Below are 16,242 nucleotides of genomic sequence, written 5' to 3'. Positions count from 1 at the left end.
ATACTGAATCAGGACGATCAGAACATTCAGGAATCACTGTGTCACTACTGAGGTACATTTAATCTACCAGTGATGAAAGCTGTTAACAGCCACTGCTCCATGAAAGGAAATAAACAACAAGAGCTTCTTTAACCCTTTAGAAAATGAAGGATACCCAGACAGTATATGAGAATGATAGAGTTTTAGTCTTACCTGATATACAGAGGAAAAACCCAAGGAGAGTTACAGAACCACATAGTGAGTAAAAGCTCATGTTTCTCTAAGAGACTTGTATAACAAATACACTTCCTACTTGTGGCTGATGTTAATTTGTACTAGCTGACTTCCTGTTTTTTCTTTTTTTCATCTCATACTGTTACACCCTCTAAAAAAGGCACAAATAAAAGAATGTATTAATTGAGGTACATTTTTAAATTAAAGTCAGTGTTGAACAAGTCACAGGTAATAATTGCAAGAAAAAACAGACTCATAAAGAAACTTTGCCAGCTATTGACACTAAATATTAAGATTATAAATCATTACTCATCCACTTTAAACCTTCTATAAGCACAGACTGGTCACATGATCACATTTTTACACAGAGACCCTGCACCATCACAGGGAATCATTTGCACTTGTTAAGTGACTGATGTCTCTGGATCACAGTTTCTGAAATGCATTATAGGTTATATGGTTTAACAACCAGGTTATAACTGTAAAAAGAGCTCTTAAAGCTATTTGACTTTGGAGCTCTGATTCTCTATTTTCATTAAAATGATTAAACCCAGACGCTACCAGGAAGTTCATCAGGTTTCACACAATCACAATTGATTATTACAGTTTTTCTCAATTGCTTAAACACATTTTCCTGGTTCTCTCTCAAGGTTTTTTCCCCTACCATCTAAGGGAGTTTTTCTTTGCCACTGCTGCCTGAGTCACCTCAGACTTGCTTATTTGGGATATATACATACACATTGTGAACTAAATCTAATATTAATCTTGAATTTTGTATTCTATTAATATTATTCTTATAATAACCCTTTGTTCTATGTTTGTTCTGTAAAGCTGTTTTGAGACAATGTCAATTGTAAAAAGCGATATACAAATAAACTTGAATTGAAAATTGAATTTGCCCACTCGGACGTCACATTTTCAAAACAGTTAACAGGATAAAACTGAAGCTCAATGGACAAAATGACTCATTTGGTTAACAAAATGCTCAAACACTCACAATACATTAAAAACATTCCAAAATAAGCAATTATTTCCATCAAACTCCACAACTTGTGGTCAAATTACTTTATTTTTTCAATCAACCATTACACAATGGACAACAAAATATAAAATGCAGCCATCAATATGAAATATGATACTTTACAAACTCTAATTGATACTTGTGAAAAAAAGCTACCAAAGGAAACTTATGGGTGAAAATACCTTTAAAAAAAAGGATAATTTTTTAATATATTACACATACATACACACAAATATATTTTAGCTTTCACATTTAGTCCATTTGTTCTTGACGATTATGCCACAGGTTCTCATCAACATTGCACTGAATGTTTTTTATGCAGAGAGGAATTGCATCATAATACGAGGCTGTGCTGCAAACCATTCATTCACAAGGTGAGAGTGGTGGAAAGCCACATTGTCCCAAATTATGACATACAGTACAGAGTCATGCCAGGCCTCAACAGCCCTCTCCGGGTGGAATCAGTAATTCCTTCAATGCATTAAGAAATGTGATGAGGCGTTCTGTAGTGTATGGGCCAATAGTCGGTATGTGGCAAAGGACTCCATCATTGGAGATGGCAGCACACATGGTGATATTGGCACCCCCTGACATGGCACTGTGACAGTGGCCCTCTGCCCAATGATGTTCCTCCCACGTCGCCTCACTTTACAGAGGTTTCTATAAAGTAAAAGCAAGTCAAAATTGATATTACTGTATGACAGTCACATAAATGGGATTGATAAAACATCTGCATTACTGTAGACACAGTTTGTTCTGCTAACAGGGCAATACAGTAAAGCTGAAATACACAGTGGTACACATTACAGTAACACTGTGACTTACCTGTTCTCATTCCGAAAAAGCCTGACAATAGATTCCACAGTGCTCCCACTCAGAATGGGCTGGACCCTTTTTCCAGCCTTTCTAAAGGACAAGCCATGATTGATGTCAATAATTGTTCCCCGAATTTCATTTGAAACTTTAGCTCAAGTTTGTCCTCTTGCTGCTACAGCTCCTCCACCACGCATACAAACTCCTCTTCCTCAGGCTCCTCTGTCATGACCTCTTACTCTCCTTCCGTGCCCACAGCATCTTTCATCCATGCTTGCAAATAGCAACACAGAGGTGGCATCTTTTATAGATGGATGAGGACTGATTGCTGATTGAAGAGTTGTGCAAAAGTCAAGTCAAGTCAAGTCAAGTCACCTTTATTGTCACATCACCCTGGCACATGTGCCTTGGTGAGTGAAATTCTTGGGAGCGAGCTCCAGAAACTGCAAAACCATTTACATACAATAGTAGAAACATAAACAGAACAATTTACAGACAGGTTAGAAAAAATGTGCAAAATGCTCAGTACCATTGAAATGTGCAAATGTGGAAAATGTGGAAAGGATTCAGTGTGCTCATACATAGTCAGTACACACAGTGTACTACTAGACATATATATAACCATACATATATGTATGTATAAGTATAAATATAAATTATATATATATAAGTATTATATACATGTAATACATATGTAACATGTTAAGGTGCACCGGACTGTACAGATACAGAAATGTCCTGTGGTACTAATAGCTTAATGTCAGATAGATTGTTATTTTAAATTAAATGCAGTGTGTGTGTATAGTCCCGTGTGTATTGATGCAGTACGAATGCAGTGTGCTTGTGTGCAAGTGTGTATAGTCCGGTGTTGATCTGTTGAATATTGTGGAAGTATGCTGTATGCTGTGTTAGTTATGGCTGTTAATTAGTCTGATGGCCTGAGGGAGAAAGCTATCCCTCAGTCGACTGGTGCGGGATCGGATGCTGCGGAGACGTCTTCCTGACGGGAGCAGAGAGAGCAGTCTGTGGGACGGGTGGCTGGAGTCATTAGTGATACTCCGAGCTTTTCTTATACACCGCCTGGTGTAGATGTCCTGGAGGGAGGAAAGCTCACCTCCAACAATGTGGCTGGCAGTTTGCACGACCCTTTTCAGAGCTTTACGGTTGCCAGCGGTGCTGTTTCCAAACCAGGCAGTGATGCAGCCCTTCAGGATGCTCTCTATATTGCAGGTGTAGAATGTTCTGAGGATGCTGGGGCTCATTCCAAACTTCCTCAGCCGTCTCAGGAAGAAGAGGCGTTGGTGTGCCTTCTTCAGCACTGCGTCAGTGTGTGTGGACCAGGTGAGATCCTCACTGATGTTAACACCCAGAAACTTAATGCTTCTCACCCGCTCCACAGGTGTCTTGTCGATGGTGATGGGTCTGTGTTCTCTGCTCTGTCTCCTGAAATCTACCACCAGCTACTTGGTCTTGTCAATGTTTAGTGAGAGGTGGTTCTCCTGACACCATTTAGTCAGGGTGCTCACCTCTTCTCTGTAGGCCGTCTCATCGTTGTCGGTGGTCAGGCCTATCACCGTTGTATCATCAGCGAATTTGACGATGACGTTGGAGCTGTGTGTGGCTGTACAGTCGTGGAATGAGTTTGACACAGGTGCAGAGAGATTTATAATTATGCAAGTAGTTTCTATCAGCTGTGAATACATTTTTTTCTTTTGTTCAACACAGTGAATCCAATAGAGTTTGGGGTCTTTCAATAAGATCTGTGTTAACTGTTTTGACAAAGGGTGTGAAAAATGTGTGAAACAAATGAAAAAGTGTTTAAACATTTGCAAGAGTAGACTTCTGCTGTGCTAATTATGTGATGATGAAGATCAAGCAGATCCCAGTTTCATTTAGTGTGTCTTAGCAAATGAGAAAAACTGTAATGAGTTTTAGTCAGAATACAGAGAAAAAATGTAATTACCAAAAAAATCAGAAAAAAATAGTCTGACCTCAAAATGCCACTTTGGTGCTTTGACCCATATAATAATGGAGACTATGGGCAAAGTATAGAAACATTAACAATAATAATCCATGACACCATCATCCAGCCTGTGTGTGTGTGTGTGTCTGTGTGTGCATGTGTGTGTCTGTGTATGTGCATGCGTGTGTATGTCTGTGTGTGGGTGTATATGCGTGTGTGTAATAGCACTTCCTTCCCTGTTTGCTGTACAGTATGTATGTACTGTATATAAAAAACTTTGTGTGTTTGTGTGTCTGTGTGTGTGTATGTGCATGTGTTTGTATGTGTGTGTATGGGTGTGTGTGTCTATGTGTGTGTGTGTGTCTGTGTGTGTGCATGTGTGTGTGTCTGTGTGTGTGTTTGTGTATATGCATGCGTGTGTAAATTTGTCTGTGTGTGTGTCTGTATGTGTGCATGTGTGTGTCTGTGTATGTGCATGTGTGTGTGTGTGTGTGTGTGTATATGCATGCGTGTGTAAATTTGTCTGTGTGTGTGTCTGTATGTGTGCATGTGTGTGTATGTGCATGTGTGTGTGTGTGTGTGTGTGTGTGTGTGTGTGTGTGTGTGTATGTGCATGTGTATGTGTGTGTGTATGTGTATGCGTGTGTATGTGTGTGTCTGTGTATGTGTATGCGTGTTTATGTGTGTGTATGTGTGTGTGTGTGTGTATGTGTGTATGTGCATGCGTGTGTATGTGTGTATGTGCATGCGTGTGTATGTGTGTATGTGTATGTGTGTGTGTATGTGCATGCGTGTGTATGTGTGTATGTGTATGTGTGTGTGTGTGTGTGTAAGTGTATGTGTGTGTGTGTATGTGTGTGGGTGTATGTGCATGCATATTTACTAGCACTTCCTTCCCTGTATGTTTGCTGTCTAGTTGCTTTACAGTACTGAAGTACATGGTTCACTGTACTGGTACTTTCTTTGGTTATAAGTCAAAATATTTTTTTGCTTACATCTTATAGTACATTTATTTAAATTTTTTTAATTATTTATTTTTCTTATTTATTTTTTATTTACTTTTTATTAAGTAATTAAATTTATTTAATAAAATATTCAGCTTCTACACATCAGGCACCAGATGTTGTCTGAGACAGTGGAGACAGATGAGCATCACTGACCTGAGTGATTAAACAGCTAATAGGAAGCCTAATGACTGATGTTTTGTGGGTTATAATGATTTTTTATTTTTAATAACAAAACTGCATTATTTATTTGTAAAAAAAAAAAAAAAAGAAAGAAAGAAAAAAGAGAAAAAGACTCTGATTTCATTATACTTTAATAAAGAAGTACTCTTACAGTAAACATAGACTTTTTGGCAGACTCCCTTATCCTGAGTCACTTATACTATACATCTGAGCACTTGAGTGTTAAGAGCCTCCCTCACAGGCCCAGTAGCGGCAGCCTGTTATTGGTGCTGGGAATTGAACTCACAACCTTCCAAGCAGTTGTTCCACTACCCTCAGAAGCTGTCAGCGTACAGTTTTTTCAAACTAGTCTGGTTTTATCAAAATCCTTAACACAATTCACAAAACCACACCCAAACTGCAAAATACCTCATTTATCCTGCAAAATGAAGCACTGCAACCGAAACTACACATAGCATTATCAAAATCAAACTTTTGCATGAAATGGCACACACTTCATTCATATTACCAGATTTTTGCCTAACCAACTACACACTGTTGGGCATAATGAAAAGCACAGCCATCTTTAGTATGCTTTGCCATAATACTAAAATATGTATCAGATTGTTCACATGCACAGAAATATTTGCAGATACACACACATGCTGTTGCAACATCTTTTTTTTCCCCACTACAGTCAGTGCAACATACAGATATATTTACATGAGACCTCGCAAAAATATTCTTACAAAAAACAGTAAACTTAAAAAGAAAATTTCAGAAAAAATATATTACAGTAAAAAAAAAAGGCAAGAAAAATAATTAGGCAGCATCTTGCCACACAGCTGCATTCAGGATCAGTTGTAGAGGTGGAATGGTGCTCAGAGGCAGACCTGCCAGGAGCCAGGTGCAGTAGTCCAGCTTCTTATATTCTCTATGTCACCAAGATCACGTCCTTCAGATGTCTATGATACAGAACATCTCTGGCTCTCTGAAACAGAAAACACACCAGAGGTCAATCACAGTGTGTATTACAGCTCACCAGGTTACACAGAACAATAAAGAGACGAGACATGAACATGCATCTGTCATTGTGATCATATTTGAATGATAATTATGTGAAATGTCTTATATAATTTGATTGGTTGATGTCAGCCCTGTTCTAGAAGTATCACAGTCATCATTATAAAGCTGCTTTTGGATAAGATCAATGATACAGTTTTTTTTTATTATTTCTCAATGTGTTTTGATTATTATGTAATGAGTTTTAGTCAAAATACAGGGAAAAAAAATGTAATTGTGTGTGTGTGTGTATAGGCAGGCATTTGTATGTATGTGTGTATGGTTGTGTATGTCTATGTGTATCTCTATGTGTGTGTCTGTGTGTGTGTGTACAATATGTGTGTGCATGCATGTGTGTATGTGTGTGTGTCTGTTTGTGTATGTGCATGCGTGTCTATGTGTGTGTCTGTGTTTATGTGTGTGTCTGTGTCTGCATGTGTGTGTCTGTGTATGTGCATGTGTGTGTATGTGTGTGTCTGTGTTTATGTGTGTGTCTGTGTCTGCATGTGTGTGTCTGTGTATGTGCATGTGTGTGTATGTGCGTGTGTGTGGGTGTATGTGTGTGTATGGGTGTATGTGCGTGTGTATGTGCGTGTGTGTGGGTGTATGTGCGTGTGTGTGTGTAATAGCACTTATTAGCACCCATTTGTTGTATGCAAAGCTCTCAAGTCACTCATGTCTGTCTTTTGTCACACTCTCCCACCACACATTGTATTTCTCACGCAGAAAAACCACTGGAGCTGTGAGCATCACTTTGAGCACAGAGTTAGTCATGATGTCCTGTTTTAATGTTACAACAAATTCACAACTTGTTTGACACAAACAATGACATTTTGACTGCTGTTAGAGACGTTTACCAGATAATCAGCATCAGTGTTTCATGAGTGTCTGTAACTTAGCCAACAGTTTTACAGCATGTTCACTGACAACACCTGCTCAGAACAAGTAGTCTAGGCCAGTGCTTCTCAAACTGGGGGCCCTGAGATGGTGCCAGGGGGCCCCGGCTTTATGACATTTTATAAAATAATGAATTTATCATAAATTCTGAGAAATTAAATCTCAGAAAAATAAGGCTACTAACCAACAGCACTACAATGTATAATGTATATGTTTTGTTTAATTCAAATAATAAGTTTTGGAATGTTTTATGTCATAAATTTTCTTTTGGGGGGCAAGTAGGGATGCACTGTATACATGGGGGTCCGCGCACTTTTGAGGACCACTGGTCTAGGCCAAGTCATATTTTCGTTATCACACAATGACTGACATTTTGTCACATTAAACATCTCTCTCCAAATAGGCTTAATAATTTTATTAACACTAAATAAATTAAAGTGTATTGCATCTTCGATGTTAAAGGTCATTTTTAAAATCATGTCATATTTGATATCCTGGTCATTGGTGCATTAATCATTGCATTCTATCATTCGCCATGAGAGGAAAGCCCCCTAAAAAGGCCAGGTTACAGGATGCTGGCCCAGAGAAGGTGGTGAAAAGGGTAGGCCCATTGTTGTGTTTGGGTGGGGGGTTGGAGATGTCACTCTTGCCTGTCTTCAAAACTTGAGAGCCCTGTGTATGTATGTATATAAAAAAAATAAAAATTTTGAACAGTGTTTTAGATTCTTAAAAATGGAACCTAGTGAACCAGAGTTAATGTATCCAATGACAGAAACTAATCACTTTTGTTCGTCACTCTGGATAAAGATGTCTGCCAAATGCTGTAAATGTAAATGTAAATATGTGTGTGTGTGTGTGTGTGTGTGTGTGTGTGTGTGTGTGTGTGTGTGTGTGTGTGTGTGTGTGTGTGTGTGTGTGTGTGTGTGTGTGTGTGTTTCCTTAATTAATTTGTTCATCTTCTAATTTGAATCATTTCTCCAGTGACGTCTAGTCGCTTTACAGCACTGAAGTACATGGTTCACTGAATGTGTGTGTACTGTACTGTATGTAAAGCAACAAATTTACATGTCTCTAAAACTGCAGAGAAAAACATCATGGTCTAAAGTGTTCAGCATTTTCTGCAAGAGAGAATAAAGGTGTTTTAGCACTTACGTGGTTTCATCACTGCAGGGGACAAAATTCACAAACACTGTGGGTGAGAAATAAGTCAGATTAGAAACATGTGTTAAGACAAACCGTTTCTCTAATTGTATTCCAAAAATGTTACCTGAATTGTGCTTTGAGTCAGATCTGTTTAAAACATAAAAGAAAAAAGGTTTGATCACTTGAAATATTTTTTCTTCATTCATATACATTAGCTCATGGTGACTGCAGAACTTTCTCTTCTTAAATATTTAGATTTAAAATGATATTCATTTTAAGTGGTGTTTAGAGGAAAACACCAGGCCTAAATAAATGGAGCTTTCCAACTGACGTGTACATATTGTCTTGGTTAGTGGTTGTAGTCACTGCTGTAGTCACTGTTGTAGTCACTGCTGTAGTCACTGCTGTGGACTCTGCTGTAGTCACTGCTGTAGTCACTGCTGTAGTCACTGCTGTAGACACTGCTGTAGACACTGCTGTAGTCACTGCTGTGGACTCTGCTGTAGACTCTGTTGTAGTCACTGCTGTAGTCTTTCTAGTTGTGACTGTTGTCAAAACAAAGGAAATAATCAGTGTGATTTCTCACTCATCATTTGAAGTTGATCAGTGTTTGTAATAATACCTGCGTCTGTAGCGGCTCAAGCAGTTCCTCTTCCTGCTCATCACACTGTGTGCTCTAAAATCAGTGTGAAGAGAAGAAGGCTGACAAAGGAACACATTTTTATAGCTGTTATAACTGAGACAGACTTCATTGCATACCTTGCAGTGCAGACACATGGTATACTATTCTTAATAAATCTTTTCTAGTTTTATTAATTCATGTTACTTTAAGCTAAGTTATGCACCACAGTGTCAGTCATCGATAAGATCGTATGTTTATTACATTGTTCATAAATAGTTTATCTGAATTCCTCTTATATGATTATAAAACATGTTGCTGTGAGACGTCCAGCCCTGTGAAATGCTCTGTGAAATTTCTCTTTAAAATGAAACACTGTTGAACTCACGGGACTCGATATGTCTGTGTCTTTGTCAGTATTTCTAGTCATATATGAGGAACCTGGAAGGACCAGTTTTTTTTTTTATGGCCTGCCTCATTGTGCCCACAAAGGCCTCATTGTTCCAATCATGAAACTTAGTCTTCTTTTTAATAATTTGCACTTATACGATATATAGAATTGGGGAAGAATTATGAACTAATTGTAAACAGAGAACAAACTTGATATGAATCTTGGTGTGATCAGTGGTGCAGTGCTAGAAGTTAGGAGTAAGTGTGGTGCAGTGAGAGGTTAGAGGCTGCTGGTCTGATTTTGGCTTTGTAGACAAGCCTCAGTGTTCTAAATCTGAAGAGTGTGGCTACTAAAAAGCCAGTGGGGGAAATCATAGCAATGGGGTGGTTTGGGAGAACATAGGAAGGTTTTAAACAAGTCATGCAGCTGCATACAGGATCAGTTGTAGAGGTGGAATGGTGCTCAGGGGCAGACCTGCCAGGAGCGAGGTGCAGTAGTCCAGTGTCGACATATATCAAGGGACTGAACAAGCACCTGAGTGGCCTGACATTTATCATAGAGACATTTAACAAGTCAGAGAAAGGGAAACTTTTTTGTAATAAACTTTATTGTAATCAACAACCAAATGTAATATTCCTTCACACAATGTTAATAGATGAATGCATGCACTTATGCTTTTTAGTTAGATAGATAGATAGATAGATAGATAGATAGATAGATAGATAGATAGATAGATAGATAGATAGATAGATAGATAGATAGATAGATAGATAGATAGATAGATAGATAGATAGATAGATAGATAGATAGATAGATAGATAGATACAGAAATATCTATATCTAGATACTGCTCTCTGATACAGAAAACACACTAGGGGTCAATCACAGTGTGTATTACAGCTCACCAGGTTACACAGAACAATAAAGAGACGAGACATGAACATGCTACAAGTCATTGTGATCATATCAAACGATGTGAAATGACTGATGACATTTGACTGGTTGATGTCAGCACTTTTCTAGAAGTATCCCAGACATCATTATAAATCTGCTTTTGGATTAGATCAATGATACACTATGCAAAGTTTAAGGTTTTTATGTTTTTTGTTGGATTTTTTTCTTTCCCTCCCCAAATACAGACAGCTATTAGGCTGTAACTCATCAATCACCATGTAATTAAACTCTGTACATTACAGTTGTCTGTGTGCATTAGGCCTGTGGAAAGTATCATGTGTAATAAAGTAGTTTCCTGTTCACTTAATGCTTTAATACGGCAGTGTTTGTGTTTGAACTCTAAGTACATGATCATCTTTTCAATAAAACAACAAACTTATCTATAAATCTATAAAACTGCAGAGAAAAGCATCATGGTCTAAAATGTTCAGCATTGTCTCAGAGAGAGAATAAAGGTGTTTTAGCACTTACATGTTTTCAACACTGCTGGGAGCTGATGTCACAAACACTGTGGGTGAGAAATAACTCAAATTAGAAACATGTGTTAAAAAAACTGATACACTAATTTTCATCCATATATGTAAATCTGATGTTACCTGAATTGTGCTTTGAGTCAGATCTGTTCACAACATAAAAGAAAAAGAAAGTAAAGTTTTGTCACTTGAAATACTGTATTTTTCCTTCATTCATATACTTTAGCTCATGGTGATTGCAGCCTCTCAGACAGATTTATAACAATATAAATTTTTTGATGTTTATTTTTCACATCACTTCCATCTTTGAAAAAGTTCATGAAAAGAAAATGTAAAACTGCAGAGGAAAACACCATGCATACATAACATGAAGCTTTCCTACTTACATGCACGTATTGTCTTCATGAGTGTTTGTATTCACTGTTGTAGTCACTGTTGTAGTCACAGTTGTAGTCACAGTTGTATTCACTGTTGTAGTATTTGATGTAATCAATGTTGTCAAAACAAAGGAAAATAATCAGTGTGATTTCTGTCTCATCATGTATTAAAGTTGATCAGTGTTTGTGATAATACCTGGAGGTGGATCACTGACACTGAAGTGAACAGGAACCTGCAGACCTCCTCAGATCTCCACATGTAAAGTTATTCATCATTACTCTAGTTACATCTCTTAAACCTTTTATAAATGCACACTGGCCACACGATCACATACTTTTGACTGCATCATCGACGAGGATCATTTGCAGTTGTGAAGTAACTGATGTTTCCGGGTCATAATTGTGAAAAAATCTTGTAAAAATAGTCACACTCATCCGCAGTCAGTTCTGCAGTCAGTACAGAGTCTGTTCTGTCTCTTTCTATATTTTTATTAAAATGAATAAAACTTAGGTGCTACCAGGAAGTTTATCAGGTTTCAACCAATGACTATTTTTGGCAATGAAATATTGGAGAGACTTTTTTATTTTAAGATATGGTAAACATGCAGTACAGTTTATTTAAAATATTAAACTTCAGTTCAAGCAAGTTTTGATTTGTTTTATTCACACAACAAATTTTAAGTCCTGTCACAATGTAAGAAGCAGTAATGTGAGAACACAACCAGTTGTCACCCAGAGGGAGCCCTTTCCAGAATACTAACCTCAAGGTGTGTTAGCATTTAAGTGAAGCACACTCTACACACCACGAGAAGTATCATCAACTCTGTTGCGTACCAAGCCATTTGTTTTGCCTAGTGAAGAAGAACTCTCCATGCTCCAGAATACCAATGAAAACCTCTTTCGAGCACTTGTAACCTGTCCGTACCAGTGTGGAGTCCCTACGCATGGTGATACTTGAAATGAATCTCCTCACAGAGAGAGCGCTATACTGGACAAACTGTACGCTCCTCTTTCGTTTACTTTACCCAGTTAATCCGTAAAGTGTTTGAATTCCCAGCTAGAGGACATGACGTGGTTGTGCAGATTATTCAGCTCTGTCATGGCAAGAACTCTGCGGCTAATTATGAGGTAAAATCCTTTACACTTGCTCCTCAGAGCGGTTGAAAGGATGCAGCACTGAAAGCCATGTTCTAAGAAGGCCTAAACCCTTCCCTTCAGGCAGAGCTCTGTATCTCCAAAGACGCATCAGTGTTGTCTGTGCATACGGCTCTACCTTTACTGTGGTCAAGCAGGTCACTGCTGTGTAGCCTGTCCTGAGAAGGCCACTCCATGCAGCACTAAGGTGAGCCCTGACAATTGCCCTTTTAGTGTACAATTACAAATGTACAAACTCCTACAAAAGTTTCACCACAGCCCCTATTCTACGACAGCCAGACCCCAACCTACCATTTGTTCCACATTACAGTACAGTATGTACCGACAAGTTCTGCATCATCCTGCACATCATTACATTCACCACTCAATCACTCATTTTCTACCACTTATCCAAACTACCTCGGGTCACGGGGAGCCTGTGCCTATCCCAGGCGTCATTGGGCATCAAGGCAGGATACACCCTGGACGGAGTGCCAACCAATCGCAAGGCACACACACACACTCTCATTCACTCACACAATCACACACTACGGACAAATTTCCAGAGATGCCAATCAACCTACCATGCATGTCTTTGGACAGGGGGAGGAAACCGGATTACCCGGAGGAAACCCCCGAGGCACGGGGAGAACATGCAAACTCCGCACACACAAGGCGGAGGCGGGAATCGAACACCGACCCTGGAGGTGTGAGGCGAACGTGCTACCCACTAAGCCAAAGTGCCCCCCTGACCACTCAATAATTACAGCTAAATTATTGCATCTTAAGCAAACATTAAAAACATAAATGTTTCAAATTGTCATCAGACATTTACAGTATAAGCAGCACTTTGTGTGTTATTGCATTTATATGTAAATATTAGTGCATAAGATGAATAAATATGTTAGATGTTTTTTGAAAAAAAATTTGAAATATAGGCATTTATGCTCCAGTGTTATATACTGTATGTGAGACTCTGTGGAAAACCCATCACTGGCTTGTAAGAATAATGACAGAACTCACTTTGCCATAATTCTTGTAAAAAAAAAAATTAAATCAGTTTATGTTTAAGATTCTATTTTTCTGCTTAAAGCTTTGATGTTTCCACTTTTATGACCCATAAATATATGGTATGATTTTAGGTTTAACAAACACGGTGCTACAATACAGTCAGACTACAGACTAAGTGAGATGTTCTCCCACAGTGAATGGTCTGTTCATCATTACAGGGTCATGAGTCTAATCCATTCAGATTGTAATCAGATTCCAGCACAGTTTATCAGAATGTCCATGCTGCTTGTGATCCGTTATCTTGAATTAAATCCTTAATTATATAAAAGAGAAGCATTGCGTCTTAGATGATTATGTACATATAGTAAAAATTCCACCAAGTAAAGTGTTTTCCTAATCATCACTCATATTAACACTGGCTTCACTAGGCGGTTATAATAATAGCGTAGCAAAGCAGTGTGTAATAATAGCATGCTTTAATTTAAAATCAGAAGATATTTTTCCTACAGGTTTTTACTCATTAAGCGTTGTGGGTTCTGCAGTATGTTATGTTGTACACTAATGTTGTATATAAGGACTGTAGACCATGTGAACAGAAATGACAAGAGCTAATGTAAAAGAATTTTGAGTTAAAATATATTGAAATAAAAACATGAAATATAAACACTATAAATACATTTCAGATCAAGCAAAAGACAAAAAAAAATTAAAGTACAGAAGAGAATAAGTGAAATCTGATAGCTACAGTGAGGAAACTGTTATTTTTCTGAATGACAGAGGGTCATGTGACTGTGATGTAAGTCTGTGGAGTGAGTGTGGGGCATGTTGTCCTTGTCCTGACTGGGATTTTATCTGTAAGGATGTTGAGGATGGACACACGACCTAGTAGAGATCCCTGAGGCCCCACAGCCAGTGGACAGTAAGTCATCCTCTAAAGAGAATAAATACAATTGCTGTGTTAAAAGTTTGTAATTTTACTTTACATATTTGAGTGGGTTAAGTATACATTTTTATTCACAAACCTCTTACTGGTAAACCTCATAGCTGTAGAGGGTCTCATTAGTGACATCATTTGGAGAAACCTAGAACAGGATATAAATAAAGTCCCTGGCAGATTAGTGAGTAAAGTGTTTATTATGGATTTATACACTTAGATCTGTAGCTTGGACTGAACTGGAACAGACTTAATTTAACAGAATTTACTCACAGTTTTGATTTTAGAAGCAGTGTTTACAGAGCTGTAGGTCTCATCCTGTTTATTATAGCAATAATAATAATAATAATAATAATAATAATAATAATAATAATAATAATAATAATAATAATAATAATACGGAAATTGATGTAGACTTGGACCAGTGGATTGCCATCTTTACCTTTGGCTTGCTTTTAGCCACAGTGCTGTTTGTAATGGAGTCTTCATCTGTAAAAGTGGACTGTTTTTTAATCTAAACCACACACACACACACACACACACACACACACACACACACACACACACACACACACACACACACACACACACACACACACACACACACACACACACACTTCTCTTTATAAAGAATTATTATTAATACAGTTTATTAATTATATGATTCACATTAATGTAATCTGAACTCACTTAACCTGCTAACATATTTTATTTATTTTTTATTTTCATTTTTTAATTTTATCTTTATTAAATATAAAATGCAAAAATATGTAAAATGTTAAAACTGCTATCCCTCTGGGGTATGTTTGTGGCCAAAGAATGAACGTTTTAATTTCGCCTTTCCTGTCCTGAAAACAGTTGTAGGATCTCTCAGTCTGAAAAGATTTTATTTACTGTTAAGTAACAGCACTGATGAGAAATTGTGGTCATGATGTTCATTAAAAGTGCTAAAAAGGTAATAAAGGCACTGAAATAAGACATAAGACACAGTACTAACTGTGGGAACAGTGGTGTCATTGCTCCTCTCTCTGATCCTGGGTTGATTCTCTAACTCTGGAATAGAGAATAAATAAATAAATAAAAATAAATTTACACATAGTCAACTGAATTCAGTATTTAGTGAATTGTATTCAATTAAATAAATTAACAAACAAAAAAACAAACAAATAAATAAATAATACATTTGTGCCACTAGAGGGCACCATCACCTCACCTATATTTACATTTAAATTCTTCCTAATCTTTACACTCATGTTGTGGAGCTCAAACTGTGGAGCTCAAACTTTTTCTGCTAACTTTGAATTTATTGTTTGCTTTGTACTTCTCATCATAAAGACATGGAATAGTGACAGATCCTCCTCTTTTTACAGCTACATTTTTCAGTGTCCTCATGCTCTCTACTTCTGCAAGCAAGCCACATTAGGAAACAGTATTAGCGTTACTCAGATACTGAATCAGGACGATCAGAACATTCAGGAATCACTGTGTCACTACTGAGGTATATTCCATACATCCACAGTTCCATGAAAGGAAATAAACAACAAGAGCTTCTTTAACCCTTTAGAAAATGAAGGATACCCAGACAGTATATGAGAATGATAGAGTTTTAGTCTTACCTGATATACAGAGGAAAAACCCAAGGAGAGTTACAGAACCACATAGTGAGTAAAAGCTCATGTTTCTCTAAGACACTTGCATTACAAATACTCTTCCTACTGTGGCTGATGTTACTTTGTACTAGCTGACTTCCTGTTTTTTCTTTTTTTTTTTTTTATCTCATACTGTTACACCCTCTAAAAAAGGCACAAATAATTGAATATATCAATTGAGGTTTAAATTAAAGTCAGTGTTGAACAAGTCACAGGTAATAATTGCAAGAAAATAATGATCACAGAGATCACAAGACCCAATGATCACATTTTTACACAGAGACCCTGCACCATCACAGGGAATCATTTACACTTTTTAAGTGACTGATGTCTCTGGATCACAGTTTCTGAAATGCATTATAGGTTATATGGTAACACAAACAGGTTATAACTGTAAAAAGAGCTCTTAAAATTAGAGCACA

The 16,242-nt window shown here is 37.5% G+C and overlaps 2 protein-coding genes across 3 annotated transcripts in view; both read right to left on the bottom strand.

Moving 5' to 3' along the window:
* LOC113636646 (polymeric immunoglobulin receptor-like) overlaps positions 1 to 15,896 on the bottom strand; it is a 41,303-nt gene extending 25,407 nt beyond the window's left edge. The window contains exons 1-2 of one of the 2 annotated variants that reach the window (XM_047806086.1): positions 15,788 to 15,896; positions 15,493 to 15,574 (exon numbers count right to left, since the gene is read on the bottom strand). In XM_047806086.1, the coding sequence (XP_047662042.1) occupies positions 15,493 to 15,574; positions 15,788 to 15,848 (143 nt within the window). In that variant the 5' untranslated portion in view covers positions 15,849 to 15,896. Of the gene's footprint in view, positions 1 to 192; positions 769 to 15,492; positions 15,575 to 15,787 lie in introns of those variants that run through there. The other variant, XM_047806087.1, reaches the window with a different exon arrangement.
* LOC113636649 (polymeric immunoglobulin receptor-like) overlaps positions 1 to 16,242 on the bottom strand; it is a 116,078-nt gene that overhangs the window by 25,411 nt on the left and 74,425 nt on the right. Inside the window, exon 9 of the mRNA XM_047806081.1 lies at positions 15,169 to 15,224. Within this exon, the coding sequence (XP_047662037.1) occupies positions 15,169 to 15,224 (56 nt within the window). The remainder of the gene's footprint in view (positions 1 to 15,168; positions 15,225 to 16,242) is intronic.

The sequence above is a fragment of the Tachysurus fulvidraco genome, chromosome 22, assembly GCF_022655615.1.
Source record: "Tachysurus fulvidraco isolate hzauxx_2018 chromosome 22, HZAU_PFXX_2.0, whole genome shotgun sequence".
In the NCBI taxonomy this organism is placed as follows: domain Eukaryota; kingdom Metazoa; phylum Chordata; class Actinopteri; order Siluriformes; family Bagridae; genus Tachysurus; species Tachysurus fulvidraco.
This window is presented reverse-complemented; position numbering and strand designations above follow the sequence as displayed.